Source organism: Gossypium arboreum, chromosome 11 (genome assembly GCF_025698485.1).
Source record: "Gossypium arboreum isolate Shixiya-1 chromosome 11, ASM2569848v2, whole genome shotgun sequence".
NCBI lineage: Eukaryota > Viridiplantae > Streptophyta > Magnoliopsida > Malvales > Malvaceae > Gossypium > Gossypium arboreum.
In genome coordinates, this window is record NC_069080.1 from 9962553 (window position 1) to 9980552 (window position 18000).

Sequence of the window (18000 nt, forward strand, 5' to 3'; positions counted from 1 at the left end):
CCTTATTGCTTAGAAAAATTAGGACTTTGAGCGTTAGAGCGAAATTCTATTTGTAACTCGACTTTATGTAAAAGATTTTATTTTCAAGTAAAATTTTCTAAGGGCAATTGAATCAAAAAATTGATGCCTCCTTTGCATTCATGCATCTGCATTTGCATTATATCATTATGCATTAAAGGCCATAAGAGTTTTCTGGTTAATTAATTAAAAATTATTTCAGTAACCTGGAAGCCAACGAAAACCAACCAACCACACACCCCTACAGTACAAGGAAAAAATCAATGGATAAGAGACTCGAGAAATTGGAGCAAATGCAAAAGGACATGTAAGATCAAATACAGTCTCAGATGCAAGAGCAGCTAGCCAAGATTCAACGAGAAATGAAGGAGCAAATGATGGAGTCCCAAAGAGAAATGATGTCTCAGTTATCCCAATTGCTGTTGGGAGGAACGGATAAGGGAAAGGGCCCTATGGACAAAATTGAAGAAGCTAATGAGGATCCCCAATACCTCCCCGGCTTCACTCTGACACATGTATCGGTGAAGCTCGAGATTAATCTACTAAAACCATCTGTCACGCTCATGCCCCAGCAGGTTCAAGCTGGAGCTTCAATACCGATGAATTTCTAAACCGGCTCAGGCTTTAACTTTGTCAACAACCCGAACTATTCGCCCTTTCCAGACTTGGATGAAATTGCTGAAGAAGAAAAGGCGAGGATGGATTCACAAAAACAATTGGAAGAACGGTGTAGATGGCTTGAGGAGAAATTCAAAGCCATGGAGAGCGCAGATCATCATCAAGGGATTGATGCCAAGGACTTGAGTTTGGTCCCAGATTTAGTCCTTCCCCCCAAATTCAAAATGCCCGAGTTCGAGAAATACAATGGAAAAGTTGCCCTGAAGCTCATATCACTATGTTCTGCAGGCGAATGACGGGATATGTTAACAATGACCAGCTATTAATCCACTGCTTTCAAGATAGTCTGGTCGGGACGGCATCTAAGTGGTACAACCAATTAAATCGCTCTAAGATTAACTCGTGGAAGGACCTGGCCCAGGCCTTTATGAAGCAATACAATCACGTGACGGACATGACCCCTGACAGAATCACTCTCCAGAACATGGAGAAAAAATCGAATGAAAGCTTCAGGCAGTACGCACAAAGATGGAGGGAGGTGGCCATACAAGTTCAACCGCCACTTCTAGAAAAGGAGACAACGATGCTCTTTATAAATACCTTGAAGGCCCCTTTTATCACTCATATGTTGGGAAACGCCACCAAGAGCTTCTCCGATATAGTAATGACGGGAGAAATGATTGAAAATGCTGTAAGGAGCGGCAAGATAGAATTGGGAAAGAGTGTTAGGAAGTCAGCCCCGAGGAGAAAAGATAATAAGGTGAACAACACGAGTACATTCAACAAGGGGCAGTCCAAGTCAATTACTATAAATCAACCCAAAACGGTGACTACCAATCAACAAAGCTCTGTAAGGCAAGAATCCAATGCGAGGAAGAACACAGAAAGGCCACAATACACCCCTATACCCATGTCGTATAGGAAGTTGTTCCAGAACCTGTTCAACGCTCATGTGGTATCCCCTTTCTACCTGGAGCCACTGCAGCCCCCGTATCCCAAATGGTATGATGCGAACGCCCAATGTAAGTACCACGCGGGAATCACCGAGCACTCAATTGAAAATTGCACTGCATTTAAGAAAGTGGTCGAAAGACTCATTAAGGTGGGAATCATGAGATTTGATGACCCAGCCACGCCTAATGTAGCAGGAAACCCACTCCCCAATCATACCGACCAAGGGGTGAATGGGATAAGTGAAGGCTTGAGCAAGAAGACCAAGTATGAAGTGGCAGAAATCAAGACCCCGTTGAGGCGGGTATAGAAAGAGATGACCAAGAGAGGATTGATATCATTGGATCCAAGGGAAGAACCCGAAAAAGCGAGAAACTACTGTGAGTTTCATGATGAGGTGGGGCATGAAATCCAAGAATGTGTGGAATTCAGGGCCCTCGTATAGAACATGATAGATAACAAAGAAATAGAATTCTATGAAGAAGCTAAAAGCCCCATAGAGGGAAATGTATGTGCATCTGAGGGAGAATCAAAGGCACAGAATCAAACACCTAATTATCCCGTGGTGATCATTTCGAGACTCAAAAATAATGAAGCTGGAGTACAAATGCCACCGAGGGTCATAATCTAAATACCTGCAGTCTTCCCTTACAAAGATAGAAAAAAGGTCCCATGGAATTATGATTGCAGTGTGATGATACCGGGAAAAGAGAGCCCAGTTGGCATTTTAAGAGGGGATCAAAACAGAGGTTCCTATACAGGTAGTGGGAGGCGTTACGATACGGTGAATGAAGAGGAACAACCCACAAAAGAAAAAGCCCAGGTGGTCGAGGAAATGAAGGGAAAAGCAACCAAACTTGTTAATGAGCCAGTTAACGAAGACGAGGCCAATGAGTTTTTAAAATTCCTAAAGCATAGCGAATATAGTATGGCTGAACAGCTACGTAAACAACCAGCTCGTATTTCGGTGTTGGCCATGCTTTTGAGCACGGAAGTCCATCGCAGCGCGCTAATGAAGGTCTTGAATGAAACGTATGTTCCCAATGATATCTCCGTTAACAAGTTGGACCGCTTGGTTAACAACATTAGTGCCGATAACTATATCTTCTTTAATGATGATGAGATACCACCCGGAGGCATGGGGTCGACTAAAGCTCTGCATATCACGACACACTGTAAAGGGTATATCTTGCCAGCGATAATTGACAATGGATCCATACGAACATCCCGCCATTGACCACATCGAGCAGTTACCTATAGACAGCTCTCATATGAAGGAGTGCCAGAACATCGTGAAGACATTCGATGGCACGGAGAGAAAGGTGATGGGAAGAATCGAGGTACCCCTTCAGATTAGGCCAAACACATATGAGGTGGATTTCCATGTAATGGACATCAAGCCCTCATATAATTGCTTATTGGAGAGGCCCTGGAAACATTCAGCTGGGGCAGTGCCTTCCTCGTTGCATCAAAAATTGAAGCTGGTGTCAAAGGGGAGGTTGATAACGATTAAGGCTAAAGAAGATATTATTGCAACTGTGAGTAATAATGCACCCTATTTGGAGACAGATGACGAAGCAATTGAATGCTCATTTCGATCTTTTGAATTGTTAACGCGACGTTCATCGCCGAGGGAACAAAAATTCTGGTGCCTAAATTGTCCAAAACTACGAGGATGAGCCTCCAGTTGACGATTGGAAAAGGGGCCCTACCCGAAAAGGGACTTGGGAGACATCTACAAGGAAGGACTGAAACGCTAATACTGAAAGACAAGAGAGACCGCTTCGGATTATGATTTAAGTCAGATGCGAAACAAAGGAGAAGAGAGCTGGAAAAGAAACAAGAAAGAAGGAGAGTTCGATTAACGAGGGAGGAAATCAAGTGGGAACCAAAGATATTCCCCCATATATCGAAAACATTTGTGTCTGGGGGAATCATTTATCTCGAGAGAGACATGCCAATGACGGGAGCTATAGAAGAAAAGCTGGAAAGCTTGGACATTAACGTCATGTACGAAAGGGAGGCTGAAAGAGAAAGTTTATCAGACATTGGCCCCTACACACCTGGAAGTGTTCTGGACAACTGGACTGCGGAAAAGATCCCTATAGTTTTTAGAACGGATTCAGAGTAATGTCCAAAACACACTTATTGCTCTAGGCCTAGGAGTGGTAAGAATCTTTTGTGAAATAGGCCGATGTTTAAAAGTGATATTTCAATAAAATGCACGGTTATTATCATTTTTGAGCAAATGTTATCTCGTCCTTTCAATTCTATTCATAACCATACAAATGATTACTTTCGAATTCTTTTATTCTTGAAGCATTCTTCTAAATATTCTTTCATTCGTCATTCATAATCATATCACGAAAATAAATGTTTCGAATTTTTTTTATTCTTTGTATCTGCCTTCGTCCTCATAACAGGTCCCTAGATATTAATGATACGAGTGACATTGCTAGCGACTCAGAATTTCCTTTCGAGCAAGATGTGTGTATGGATGATTCTCAGGATTTTGAAGATGACCAAGGCTGTAACCTATCCCCTGATTTGTTGAGGATAGTAGAACAAGAGGAGAAATAAATCCTACCTCACAAAGAATCAATCGAAATTGTGAGCTTAGGAGAAGGACAAGAGGTGAAGATTGGAACATGTATCACTGTGGAAATGAAGCGAGACCTCATTGAATTACTTCAAGAATTCAAAGATGCCTTCGCATGGTCATACAAAGATATGCCCGGGTTGGACACTGACATCATGGTGCACCGACTTCCCATAAAAGAAGAGTGTAAGCCAGTTCAGCAAAAACTCCGAAGAATGAGGCCCGATGTCTTGCTAAAAATAAAGGAAGAGGTTCGAAAGCAGTTTGACGCTAGATTTCTGAAAGTAGTAAAATACTCAGAATGGGTAGCCAACATCGTCTCTGTCCCTAAGAAAGATGGAAAAGTGCGAATGTGTGTGGACTACAGAGATTTGAATAAAGCTAGCCCAAAAGACAATTTCCCACTACCTCATATAGACACCCTAGTGGACAACACGGTAGGACATTCACTATTTTTATTCATAGACGGTTTTTCCGAATATAACCAGATCAAGATGCATCCTGGAGATATGGAAAAGACCACATTTGTAACCATGTGGGGCACGTTCTGCTACAAAGTGATGCCGTTTGGACTGAAGAATGCGGGGGCAACTTATCAAAGAGCCATGGTAACCCTTTTTCACGACATGATGCATAAAGAAATCGAGGTTTATGTCGATGATATGATCGCTAAGTCTCGAACAGAGAAGGAACACATACAAGTTCTAAGGAAATTGTTCTTGAGGTTGAAGAAGTTTCAGCTAAAACTCAACCCCGCCAAATGTACCTTTGGAGCCAAGTCTAGAAAGTTACTCGGATTCGTGGTTAGTGAAAAAGGGATCAAGATTGATCCGGACAAAGTTAAAGCCATACAAGAGCTATCCCCGCCGCGCATTCAAAAAGAAGTTCGAGGCTTTCTAGGAAGATTAAATTACATTGCTCGGTTCATTTCACAACTGACTGAGAAATGTGACCCTGTCTTTCGCCTCATCAAGAAACATAACCCAGGTGAATGGAATGAAGGATGCCAAAGGGCTTTCAACAAGGTCAAACAATACTTATCCAACGCCTCGGTGCTGATGCCACCTAACCCCGATAAGCCATTGATACTGTACTTGGCAGTATTCGAGAATTCCATGGGATAAGTATTGGGTCAGCATGACGAGTCAGGGAGGAAAGAAAAAGCCATTTACTATCTTAGTAAAAAGTTCACAGAATGTGAGACAAGATACCCACCGATAGAGAAGTTGTGTTGTGCCCTAATTTGGACAACCCGAAGGCTGAGGCAGTATATGTTGTATCACACCACTTGGCTCATATCAAAATTGGACCCCTTGAAGTACATGATGGAGTCAACAGCTTTGAATGGAAGGATGGCCCGATGGCAGATTCTGCTTTTTGAATTCGACATTATCTACGTGAACCAAAAAGCGGTAAAAAGAAGTGCAATAGTAGATTTTCTAGCCAGTAGAGTTTTGGAAGACTACGAGCCTTTGAACTTCGACTTTCCGAATGAAGACCCAATGTGTGTTGCTACCATTGAAGAAGGTGCTCTTAAAGAACTTCCATGGAAATTGAATTTCGATGGGGCGTCAAATGCTGTGGGCAATAGAATTAGGGCCGTCTTAGTATCTCCAAACGGAGATCATTATCCATTCACTAGTAAGTTTGATTTTGACTGTACGAATAACATAGCGGAATACGAGGCATGCATCATGGGAGTCCGTGTAGCCATAGAACGCAAGATTAGAGTGCTAAAGGTGTATGGGGATTCCGCGCTAGTGATTTATCAACTCAAGGGAGAATGGGAGGTCAGAGACCCCAAGTTGATCGACTATCGAAAACTGGTCCTTGAATTGGATAAAGAGTTTGATGACATCACCTTCTACTACCTTCCACGAGACGAAAATCAGATGGCTGATGCTTTGGCTACCTTAGCCTCCATGATCAAGGTAAATAAACAAGAAGATGTCAAACCCATCCAGATGAGCATTTATGAAGTTCCAGCCCACTGTTACAATATTGAAGAAGATGAAGATAAAGATGATCACCATTGGTATTACGATATATTGCAATACGTGAAGAATCGTGAATACCCGAACCAGGCAAGCGAGAATGACAAAAGAACGCTAAGAAGATTGGCCATCGATTATGTCCTAGATGGGGATATCCTGTACAAAAGAAGAAAGGATCAAGTGCTACTAAGATGTGTGACGCTGTAGAGGCTAAGAAAATCTTGGAAGAAGTCCACGAAAGAGTCTGTGGGACACACGCTAATGACTTTACAATGGCCAGGAAAATTATGAGATTCGGGTACTATTGGTCCACCATGGAAGGAGACTGTGTCAATTACGCTAAAAGATGTCATAAGTGCCAAATCTACGGAGACAAAATTCATGTGCCTCCTTCACCGCTGCATGTCATGGTTTCTCCATGGCCATTCTCTATGTGGGTCACGGATGTGATTAGACCAATATCGCCGAAAGCTTCCAGTGGGCATCGGTTCATCTTCGTGGTTATCGACTATTTCACCAAATGGGTAGAAGCCACTTTGTATGCTAGTGTAACAAAATCGGTAATGAGCAAGTTTCTGAAAAAAGAGATCATATGTCGAAATGGAATGCCGGAGAGGATCATATCTGACAATACATTAAACTTGAACAATAGTACAATAGCAGAAGTCTGCAGTCAATTCAAGATCAGACATCACAACTCGTCACCGTATCGCTCGAAGATGAATGGGGCAGTGGAAGCGGCCAATAAAAACATTAAGAAGATTGTGGGAAAGGTGACCGAAACCTACAGAGACTGGCATGAGAAGCTACCATTTGCCCTCTTCGCGTATCGAACATCAGTCAGAACTTCAACCGGGGCAACTCCTTTCTCCCTGGTCTACGAAATGGAAGCGGTGTTACCAATTGAAGTCGAGATCCCGTCCCATCGAGTGTTGTCGGAGTTAAATTTAGAAGAAGCCGAGTGGATCCAGTCTCGATATGATCAATTGAATCTAATTGAGGAAAAGAGGTTAAGAGCTATCTATCATAGTCAGATGTACCAAAAGCGAATGATGCAGGCTTATGACAAAAAGGTTCGCCCTAGAGAATTCCACCAGAGAGACCTGCTTTTGAAAAAGATCCTTCCCATACAAAAGGACTTTCGAGGGAAATTGATGCCTAATTGGGAAAGGCCTTAAGTGGTGAAAAAGGCTTTCTCCGGATGAGCATTAATTCTAGCCGAGATGGACGGTAGAAACTTGCCCAATCCTGTAAACTCAGATTCGGTCAAGAAGTATTTTACCTGAAGAAAGAGAGGCCAGGGTGAAAACCCGCAAAGGGCGCTCTGAACTCTGAAAAAAAATCGAAGAGGCCAAGGTAAAAACCCGTAAAGGGCACTTTGGAACCAAAGGGGCTCTTGAGTTGAAAACCCAAAAACGGGCAGCTCAAATTTTGAATATGGGGCATATGGTAGTCTTGTCCTTCCAAAATCAACAGGACAGAAGAACATTACACCTTAGAGTATCAACAAAATACGTGGGATCTTTTGAACACACATTTGGTTCGAAGGAACCTTTGAGAAATCAAAATAGTGAAACTCGTGCTGCGATATCTGGGGCATCTTTTTCTCATTTTTCGCACCTTACCAGATTCGTTATCCTATGTATTCACATCAAACTTTGCTTAATAAAATGCCATTTGTCCATTGTGATAATCTCTTTCGAGCATTTTTGTTGAAATCGTGATTTTTAAACATGTAATATCTACACAAAAGACGTTATGTATATTACTCTGGAAAGTTTCTAAATAGTACAAGGACCTGAAACAGGGCCACTAGTCAGGACTAACCAGGTTCAAAGTTGGAAAATATTCGAAAAAAAGGAATCCAAATTAGGACTATTTCTGTAAATTTTCTGTCAGAAATAACGGCTAAGTAAGAAGACGCGATAGCACATCAATGATGGAACCCGGACGAGTTATGAGCAATGATACCTTAAGCATTTAAAAAAGAATCACTCGCATAACATTTCCACATTCATAATCATTCATTTAGGAGCATATGATTCATCTCGATCATAGCATCCCAATTATTTGATATAGGAAACCAATTCTACAAATCATGTCTTTGGAAGACAGTGTAGTGACATTGGCGAATCCCACAGATCCTGTTTCCCTGAAGTTGCAGTGGAGCAGATCAAAGACGACGAATCTTGACTTCCTGAAGTTGCAATGAAGCAGATTTAAGTCACTAGCCTAGCTCCCTAAAGTTGTAGTGGAGTAGGTTAAAATTTTAGATCTCGTTTCCCTGAAGTTGCAGTGGAGCAGATCAAAGATGACGAATCTTGACTTCCTGAAGTTGCAGTGAAGCAGATTTAAGTCACTAACCTAGCTCCCTAAAGTTGTAGTGGAGTAGGTCAAAATTTTAGATCTCGTTTCCCTGAAGTTGCAGTGGAGCAGATTTAAGCCATCACCCTAGCTCCCTAAAGTTGTAGTGGAGTAGGCTGAAATTTTAGGTCTGGTTTCCCTAAAGTTGTAGTGGAGCAGATCAAAGACGATGAATCTTGACTTTCTGAAGTTGCAGTGAAGCAGATTTAAGTCACTAACCTAGCTCCCTAAAGTTGTAGTGGAGTAGGTCAAAATTTTAGATCTTGTTTCCCTGAAGTTGCAGTGGAGTAGATTTAAGCCATCAGCCTAGCTCCCTAAAATTGTAGTGGAGTAGGCTGAAGAATGCAAGATCTTATCTCCCCGAAGTTACGGTGGAGTAGATCGAAGTCACAATCCTTATCTCTCTGAAGTTGCAGTAGAGCAGGATAAAAACACACGAACCATGTCTCCCTGAAGTTGCAGTGGAACATATTGAAGCTACTTGAAGAAAAGAAGCACCAAGAAGTCGAAGCTCAGCAGGCGCTGGCTAAATTGGCCCATTTATAGTCTTTGCTCTATCCTCGTTCCACGACAATGAGCAAAGAGGGGCAGCTGTAGTGAGCCAAATATGCCCAGGCCCGTTACAAATAAACCATAAAACATAAAATGAATAAAACCATCACAGTCCATTAAATGTTTAAAGTCCAATTACATGACCCAAATCTAAAACCTAAGCCTAATACAACCCAATAGCCCAAAATTCCAACCCATTTATAATAGCCCAATCCTAAGCCCAACAACCCTGGCCCAAGAACACAAGCTAGGGCAGAACCCTAACGGCTTGATTGCGCCGCAGCAAGCCCCAGTCTCCACGCCTCCGTACGGCGCTACCAAGCCCCCACGCCAACTACCTCCGTACCCTGCAGCACAGCCCCTATACCCGAGCAGCACCTATACCTGCAAACTCAAAAAGACAACAGACGCAAGAAAATAAAGAAATTTTTTGTATATTTTTATTTCTTCTTCTCTCGGCTATAAAAGCCTGGGATTTTTTCGATTGTAGCCCTTCTTTTTTACGCACATTTACACATACAGAAGCAATAGAAAACTAAAAAAAAGTAAGGTGATTTCCTTCTTCGAACATCTGAGATTATTACATTTTTTTATTTATTTCCTTCGATTTTCTTCTTTTTTTATATTTTAATAAAAAGAAAAAGGGAACATGAGAACCTTACCTCGTTGCTGGGCCGTCGGTCCCCTTTCACTCCGTCTTAATCGGAGTCGGAAGGGAGATCTGTGGCTAAAGTCGGCCACACGCTTTGAAGCCCGGAGCACTGGTCACAGTGTTTTGCCGCGGACTGGTCTTTGAGGGAGAGAGTTGAAGTGCGGCTGATAAAAGGGGTTAGGGTTTGGAGCTTTGAGAATTTGGTAAAAAGGGGGGTTCTTATATCTATGGGGGATGACGTCGTTTGAGGCTTACAACCATAGCCCCAAAACAGCGTCGCACGAGTCCATTCGCCCGACCCGAGCCGGTCTGCTGCCCCGATGACCCGCGTGTTTTTGCGGTGAGGGGTTATTTACAATATCAGTCCCTCCGCTTTCACGCAGCATTGAAATCAGATTATATTCGCATTCCTTTTTCTTTTAATTTATCCCTGCAATTTGTGTGCGTTTACAACCTGGCCCACACTTAAATGCTACGCCGTGAGGACTGGTATATTTCCAATTTAGATCCTCTTGCATTTACGCACATCGCGTATTGGCCTTTTTTTTTTCATTGGGGTTTTGTTTTTTAAATCATCCCTTTTGTTTTGAATTGATTCCAATTGAATCTTCTTAGCTCATAGCTTTCTTTTCCCGATTACTCTTTTATACATTTTAATCTATTTCGGCGATTGCTTCTCTTTTATTGTAAATTTCTTTATACCATCATCGTATTATGTGTATTTTATACAAACGTTCTACATATTATTATATATAAGTATCTATATATATACTTTATAATAAATAAACTTGATTCCATGTACATTTCTAATGTCATCTTATTCCCTACTTGTCTTTGAACTTATTCATACATTTTGACATATATTTTTGTTATTATAATTGTTTTGCATGCTTGTTTTACATATTATTTACATGATTATTATGCATATATTAACACACTTATTACTTTAATAGTTTTTAATTTAAAACACCTTTATTCCTAATTGCTTGTTTATACAATTGTTTTGAAGATTTTTTTATGTTAACATTTCGTATTTCTTATTTTTCTATATGTATATTTGTACATGCATAACCTCATTTTGTTTTATAAAGTCATCACTTTAAATTCCTTTTTGCATTAAGCTATTTTAATATCTTTATATACCCTCTTGTTTAAATATTAATATATATATGTATACTTGGTATTAAAATTAACTTTATTTCATACACATATTATTAATCTCGTATTATTCTATACATGTAATTTCCTTTATATTTATTCTTATATTATATTACGTAATCCTACATAATACATCCTTTAAATTATTACTATATGTATATATATTTACGTACATAAGTCTTTTTAACATATTTTACTATATATTGTATTGATTTAAAATTTCACATTTAAATACTATTTTGATATACATGTACATAATTTTTTGTTATGTCCCTCTTGTACCTTTATTATTCTTTTGCATTAAGTATTATTAAAATTATCATGTACTTTGTCAACTTTTAAATGAATTTGTGTTTAAATTGTTTTACATACAATTTAATCCAAACTTTCACTTTCTAATATTAATTTCAATAGTTATATATATTTCTAGTTTTTATTCAAACTCGTCAACTTTTATAACATGAGTTTATTAACCTTATACCACTTTGACTTCTAAATCCCATTTTGTTTGCACATGCTTTGTTGGTTGTTTTATATTATAGCATATATATATATATATATATATATATATATCCTTGCATGACATTCATCTTATTAGTATGTTAATTACTCTTCATACATGATTCAAATTAGGTTATAATTTCTAGGTTAATTGTATTTAATTGCTTATTCCGCTAGTTGATTAATATTCTCATTCATCGAGCACGGTATCTCGCGTGTACACATTACCCCATTCATTATTTTCCTTTTGATTTTTGAAATGTGGTTTTAAAACCCAATTTTTTTACGATTAATGTCATCTTATTTCAAATCAAATTAATATGTTTTTAAGTATTCATCCAAAAATTCTTCAAAACAAAGACGAAATTTGATGTTCGGCAATTCGCGGAATTGTGCCCTAACGTGTTGGGTTGCAATTTCGCATTTGCTCAAAATAATCGAATTTCCCTTTGAAATTCCATTCATATCTTTTAAAACCCCTTAAACGAAGATGAGATTTGATGTTTGGCAATTCATGAATCGTGCCCTAACGTGTTGGGTTGCAATTTCGCATTTGCTCAAAATAATCGAATATCACTTTAAAATTTCACTCGTGTCTTTTAAAATCCCTAAAACGAAGGTGATATCTGGTATTTGGCAATTCGTGGGATCGTGCCCTAACGTGTTGGGTAGCAATTTCTCGATTGTTTAAAATAATCAAATATCCCTTCAAAATTTCACTCGGCTCTTCTAAAAATCCTTTAAAATGAGGCAATACTCGGTGTTTGACAAGTCGGGAATCATGCCTTATCGTGCTGGGTTGTGATTTCTCGTTTGTTCAAAACAATCGAGCATTCCTTTAGGTCTTTATTCATAATTAGTAAAAACCTTTCAAAACGAAGGTGATGTTCGATGTTTGGCAATTTGAGAATCGAGCCCTATCGTGCTGGGTTGCGCTTTTTCATTTGCTCAAAACCATGAAGGATCCCTTCGGAATTTCACTCTTATTTTCTAAGGTAAGGCAATGGACAATGTTTGTAAAATTCGAGAAATTGTGCCCTACTGTGCTGGGTTTCGGTTTTTCGTTGGACCAAACAGTTGTGCATCCTTTTGTTAATTTCAAATTGTAGACTTTCGGACGTCGAAACAAGAAGATTTTGCTAACCCACTCGGGTTATTTAAACGTTATCGATAAGAACCACATTTCAAAAACATTTTTTAAGCTTTGACATAAGGACAGTATTTAATCAATTTGGTACCAATTTTGGGCGTAATGAGGGTGCTAATCCTTCCTCATGCTTAATCGACTCCCGAACCCGTTTTCTCAAAAATTCGTAGACCAAAATCTTTGTTTTAGTAAACTAAAAATGACTTTATTCTTAGGTGATCCGATCACACCAAAACAAAGATCGGTGGCGACTCCATATTTCTGTTTTTCAAAAGTCGATTCCCCCGTTTTCATTAAACGTAAAAATTTTCAAAAAGGGATGGTTTCAACAATTTGTGTTATAAACTGTAATGACCGGTAGTACTCCATAATCCTATTTCGATACCGGAAAAAGGTTAGGGGGTGTTACATATGCTTTTGGCCCTTTTGCTTTTATTGATTCTTCAATCTAGTCTATTGTTTTTTTATTTATTTATTTAAAATCTTACCATATAATTTTAGTTCTGTTTTATTTTAGTCCCCCATGGAACGTGCGTTTAGTGGGCCTGGGAATAATTTCCCTGTTGGTCCCCGCCCTTTTACACGCGTTATATTTTGTTCCTTCATTTAGATATAATTCCCTATTCGGCCCCTATTCTTTCTCCCGTGTTACAGTTTAGTCTTTATTAACCTATTTATTTGTTCTATTACGATTTATACCTTCGATTTTGTTTAAATTTTGATTTAGTCCTCCATTTTAACCGTTTATATTTATTTATTTATTTATTGATTATTTCTTTACTCTTCCTTATATTTAAAAGTTATTGTTTACATTTCGTCTTATTTGTACATGTTTGCCTATTTACCATTATTGTCATTATTATTATTTACCTATTTTTATTTTTATCCTGGTTGTTTTATTACTTCTTTTGTTGCTTTCGGCACTTTCACATTATTTAATTTTTAATTTAGCATCTTTCATTTTATTTTTATTTTGAATTACGTTATTCATTTTATTATCTAATTTGGTATTATTATTATTATTATTATTATTATTATTCATGGCATATTATCATTAATATCACTACTACCATGTCTTTTCTTATAATATTATCTGGATTTCTAGAGCAACTTTATTTTTAATAAGCATTCCATTATACTTCCATTTTATTTTATTTTTGCTACAACCATATCACGAATTGTGTTTAAATTTGTTCGTCTTTTATATTATGCCCGAATAAATTAAATATATACATACCATTTTAAGTGTTACATTAATTTCTATTCGATGCATAAAATGAAAAATTTTAAGATCAAGGCAAATTTTCCGCATTTGGAGATTCGAGAAGTCGTGCCTAACTCATGAGGTTCTACCTTCTCTTTAAACCTAGATAGCTGAGTATCCATTTCAAAATTAAATCACGTGAGATTTAAATAATAATTAAATAAAGAGCAAGCTTATTTTCGAGGATTCGAGATGGTGTGTCCTAACTTACGGGATATGACCTTTTTGTTATCTCGAGACAAGAGGATCTCTTACGCACGTTTTGATTTATTCAAGGGATTTTACTAAAAAAATATGTTAATGTAAAAAGAGATCGTATTTTAAACTCTTTTCGAATTTTTCACTTTTGACATTAAGGCACCAATTAATCAACTAGGTATCACTTTTGGGCATTACGAGGGTGCTAATCCTTCCTCGTGCGTAACCAATTCCCGAACCCATTTCTTGGGTTTTGTAGACTAAAAATAATTGTTTTATTAAATCAAACTTAAAACAATCAAATTACAAGTTGACCTAATCACACCTCATAAAAAAGATTAATGACGACTCTCATTTTCGCTTTTCAAAATAAAAGTCGACTTAAAAAAAAAGGTTTCGACAAATATAATATGACTAACCTAAATTGTAAGATGTGAGCTAAAGGAGTTATAGAAATATATATATATATATATATATATATTTTTTTTGGTGGATGAAGAAGTTAAATACAATTAGCTATGAAGAATCTTGTGTTGAATACCAACACTCTCTTATTGAACTTTCAGAGCAATCGATTTGGGGTAAACTCATGGATTGATAGGCCAATAGGGTTACTCCTGCATAAAAACTATCATAGAATCAGCAACTATAAGGCTACATAAAGAGTTAATGCCTCTCGTCTAAGTTATGTCCAACCCATCATAATTGTCCAAGGTTCTGCATCAAGAACTGAGCACACACCTGTATTCCAACTATAACTTGTAATCCACTTATTTTAGTGGTCTCGACATAGACCTCTAACTGGAACACAGCCTGTCATCAAACGCATTGAACCATCCGTGTTCAGTTTACTGTAGTCCTTGAACAGTTGAGACCAACAAATACGAGAACTACCCAATTCAGTTTGTTGAAATTATAGAAATCTTTTAAAAAAGATACATTCAAAGAATTTTATTTGGGTAAAAATTAAAGTTCCAAAACTTATTTAAGGAAAATAAATTCGATGAATTGCTGAAGGAAACAATTTTTGTTGAGCCCAAAGGATGGGATATTTGGGAAAATTGGTTTAAGATTAAGGCTGCGAATGGAGTAGCCCACTGGTGCTGTGTATCATTGACTGGATTCAAGCCTTGTGTCTTCCTTTGTGACGCAAGTTTTTTATTTTTTAGAAATTGAAGAGATGCGAAATGAATATTTGAATAAAGAACTTTTCTTACACCACATGTGGTTTAGGAAAATTATTTTTGAAGGAGAATGTTTTTTTGTTAAATTAAATAACCAATTATTGAAGGGACAATAGTATTTATCTAAACCTATAGCATGTGCATAATATAAAATTTAAAAAAAAATGATATATGGGAGAGATTCCTATATATTATTATAACAAGTATGAAAGATTCAAATCTAGTAGGAGAGATAGGCAATTGGATTGCCAAATAATTAAAGATTTGAGCATCTTTAAGTTCCTACCCCTTCAAGTCCCCACCTCATTGAAGCCATTGTTATTTCATCCTTAATTATACAGTACTAATCTATTATTTCATATCAAACAAGAAGAAGATGATGTTGAATGAATTATGGGCATATGCGGTGTCTGCGTTCACATATGGAGTTGCTCAGCAACGACCTGTTTCTTATTCTTAGTTTAATATTGTTGTTATTATTATAAAAAGATGTCTATATCCAGTGCATGGGCTGCCAATACAAAGCATGCAAATTACCTTACCTCTATCATACGAAGCTTCTCTCACAGAATTTTCAATCAAAATCTTGGTCTGAAATTCAAATCACCCAATTTGTAATCAACTTATTTAATTAATTATTTTACACTGATGAATAATTTGAATATTCAATTAATAGTGGTCAAATCCTAGAAATAAACATGCGATTTCTTGGGTTGACTATGAATATTATAGTCTGGCTGCTTTGAGATTAAGTGAAGCCCTGGAGTCGCTTTTACTTGAGATTGTTCCCTTGTAGTTGGGAAGGGAAGTTGACATTCAAAGGACAAAATTTCCACAATTTAGGAATATAAAATGAGGGAGAGTAAGTTGGGATTTTTTTAAAAGGATATTTCAGCAACAAATCGTAGGTGTAGGTCCCAAATTTACTTCCCAAACCCTCCTGTGTTCAACTTTTCTCAGTCAAAAGCATAGCAATGGCAATGTGATCCATCAACAATTGTGCATGATTATGGCCAAGGAAACCAAAAATGGCTCTTGAAAGGATCATCCATTCCAACCTCAACCAGGGGCGAAGTCAGAGGGCTGGCATGGCCCCACCCCCCTAAAATGTAAAATTATTTTTTAAGCTTTAAATTTTTTTAAAAATTTTTAATTAGTAAAGATAAAATTATACTTTACTCCCCCTAAAATTATAAAAGTTTGATTTAATCCTTTATAAATTATAAAGATATAAACTATAAAAAATTAAAATTTCATCCGGTCCCCCTAAAAATTTTTTCTAGCTTCGCCCCTGACCTCAACATGTTACTTCATCTTTCAAATATTCAAGCATGGAGAAAGAAAGAGAAAAAAAAAGAGTCAAAACTCTTTAGACATTATAAGAGAAAATAGATTTCAAGGACCAAATTGGTGGTTAAACCGATTAGGGTTAGGTCACTGATTCACTAGTTTCATCGATTAGATAGAAAAATTATTAAAATTTTAAAAAAGATTAAAAAAATTCAATTAAACCAATTTGTATGATTTTTGAATCTAATTGATTTAATATCATTTTTTGAATTAATACTTCAATCGATTTTCAATTTAATTAGTCGAACCAATTGATACAATTTAATTTGTTTCACATTTCATGTTTTGCCAAAGATTGCAAAGACATGTAATATCATTGTGTAAAATTAAAACATTTGCAAGCGCTTTAAAATGCTATTTTTAAATTTAATTTGTGTTTTGTTTAATTATTTTTTGTTATTAATAACAGCCACACATGATTAGATGTTACTATTTTTTTCATTATTATTAAATATTATAATGTTAGGGAGGATTTTGAAACGTTGTTAAGTAAATTAAAGTTGAGGGTCAACATGGGTAAGGCATCAAATCCAATCATGGTTGAGCTATTTAAGCCATAGTGGGTAGGCCTCAGCTATCCCACTAAGCAAATTGTTAATATTAAAATGTGGTGTTGAGGGATTAGTGTGCTAAACAGGTTGGAATTCAAGTTGAATATATACCTAGTTTAAGTACACTTGCTTTTGATAAATATAAAACCAAGTTGGTATACCTCTCTTTCATATCTAACTTCAATTATAAATCAAGTTTTGTCAAGAATTTTAAAATTAGGGTATTTCTATATGCAAGTAATATTGATGATTTTTGGTCTCCTACTATAAATAGCAACAGTTTGTATGATCTGTTTTAACTTTTAAGCTAAAAGGAATATATGGAATGCAGTTATCTAAAAACATATCAACAAACCAATTATTTGATTCTCTGATAAGGAATGGTTTAACATTAGATTACCAAGTTTTGTTATATTAATTGAGAGATAGAGCAGTTGATTCCCTTTTAACTTCTCATTCTTATCCTTTCATTTTAGTGGAAAAGCAAGAGAGAGATCAATATATTCCCTCCAACCCTCCCCCACTTCATGCCCTCCTGCTCTTAATTACATCACAAAAAGAAATAATATCACAGAGGAAGTTTCTTCGTATAGCAACAGTTTGTCGGTAACGGATATTTGCAATTGGAAAATAAACAAAAAGGGAGATTCAAAGTTCAAACCTTATATTTCCTGGGAATCTTATGAAGTTAATTAGTATCTAATAAGCAAATGTTGAATCCAATTCGCTGCCACTTTAATTTCTCAGTCTCTCTCCCGCCACACTGTCAAGATTCCAACTATGCTTCATGTGTCCACCTCACGTTAATATATATAATATGTTAATGGTATTGTTTTCTAAAGTTTTCGGCAGCAACTAAATATTAAACTTTTTTTTAGGGTGACTAAATAATAAATTAG

General features: G+C 37.0%; 1 protein-coding gene across 1 annotated transcript; it reads left to right on the forward strand.

The window, feature by feature from the left end:
• Window positions 1-5538: 5538 nt before the first annotated feature.
• On the forward strand, window positions 5539-8392 carry LOC128283828 (uncharacterized). The gene is made up of 3 exons (XM_053021223.1): window positions 5539-5976; window positions 6079-6221; window positions 8260-8392. Exons 1-3 carry the CDS (start codon window positions 5539-5541, stop codon window positions 8390-8392), a joined length of 714 nt encoding a protein of 237 aa, XP_052877183.1.
• The last annotated feature ends 9608 nt before the right edge of the window (window positions 8393-18000 follow it).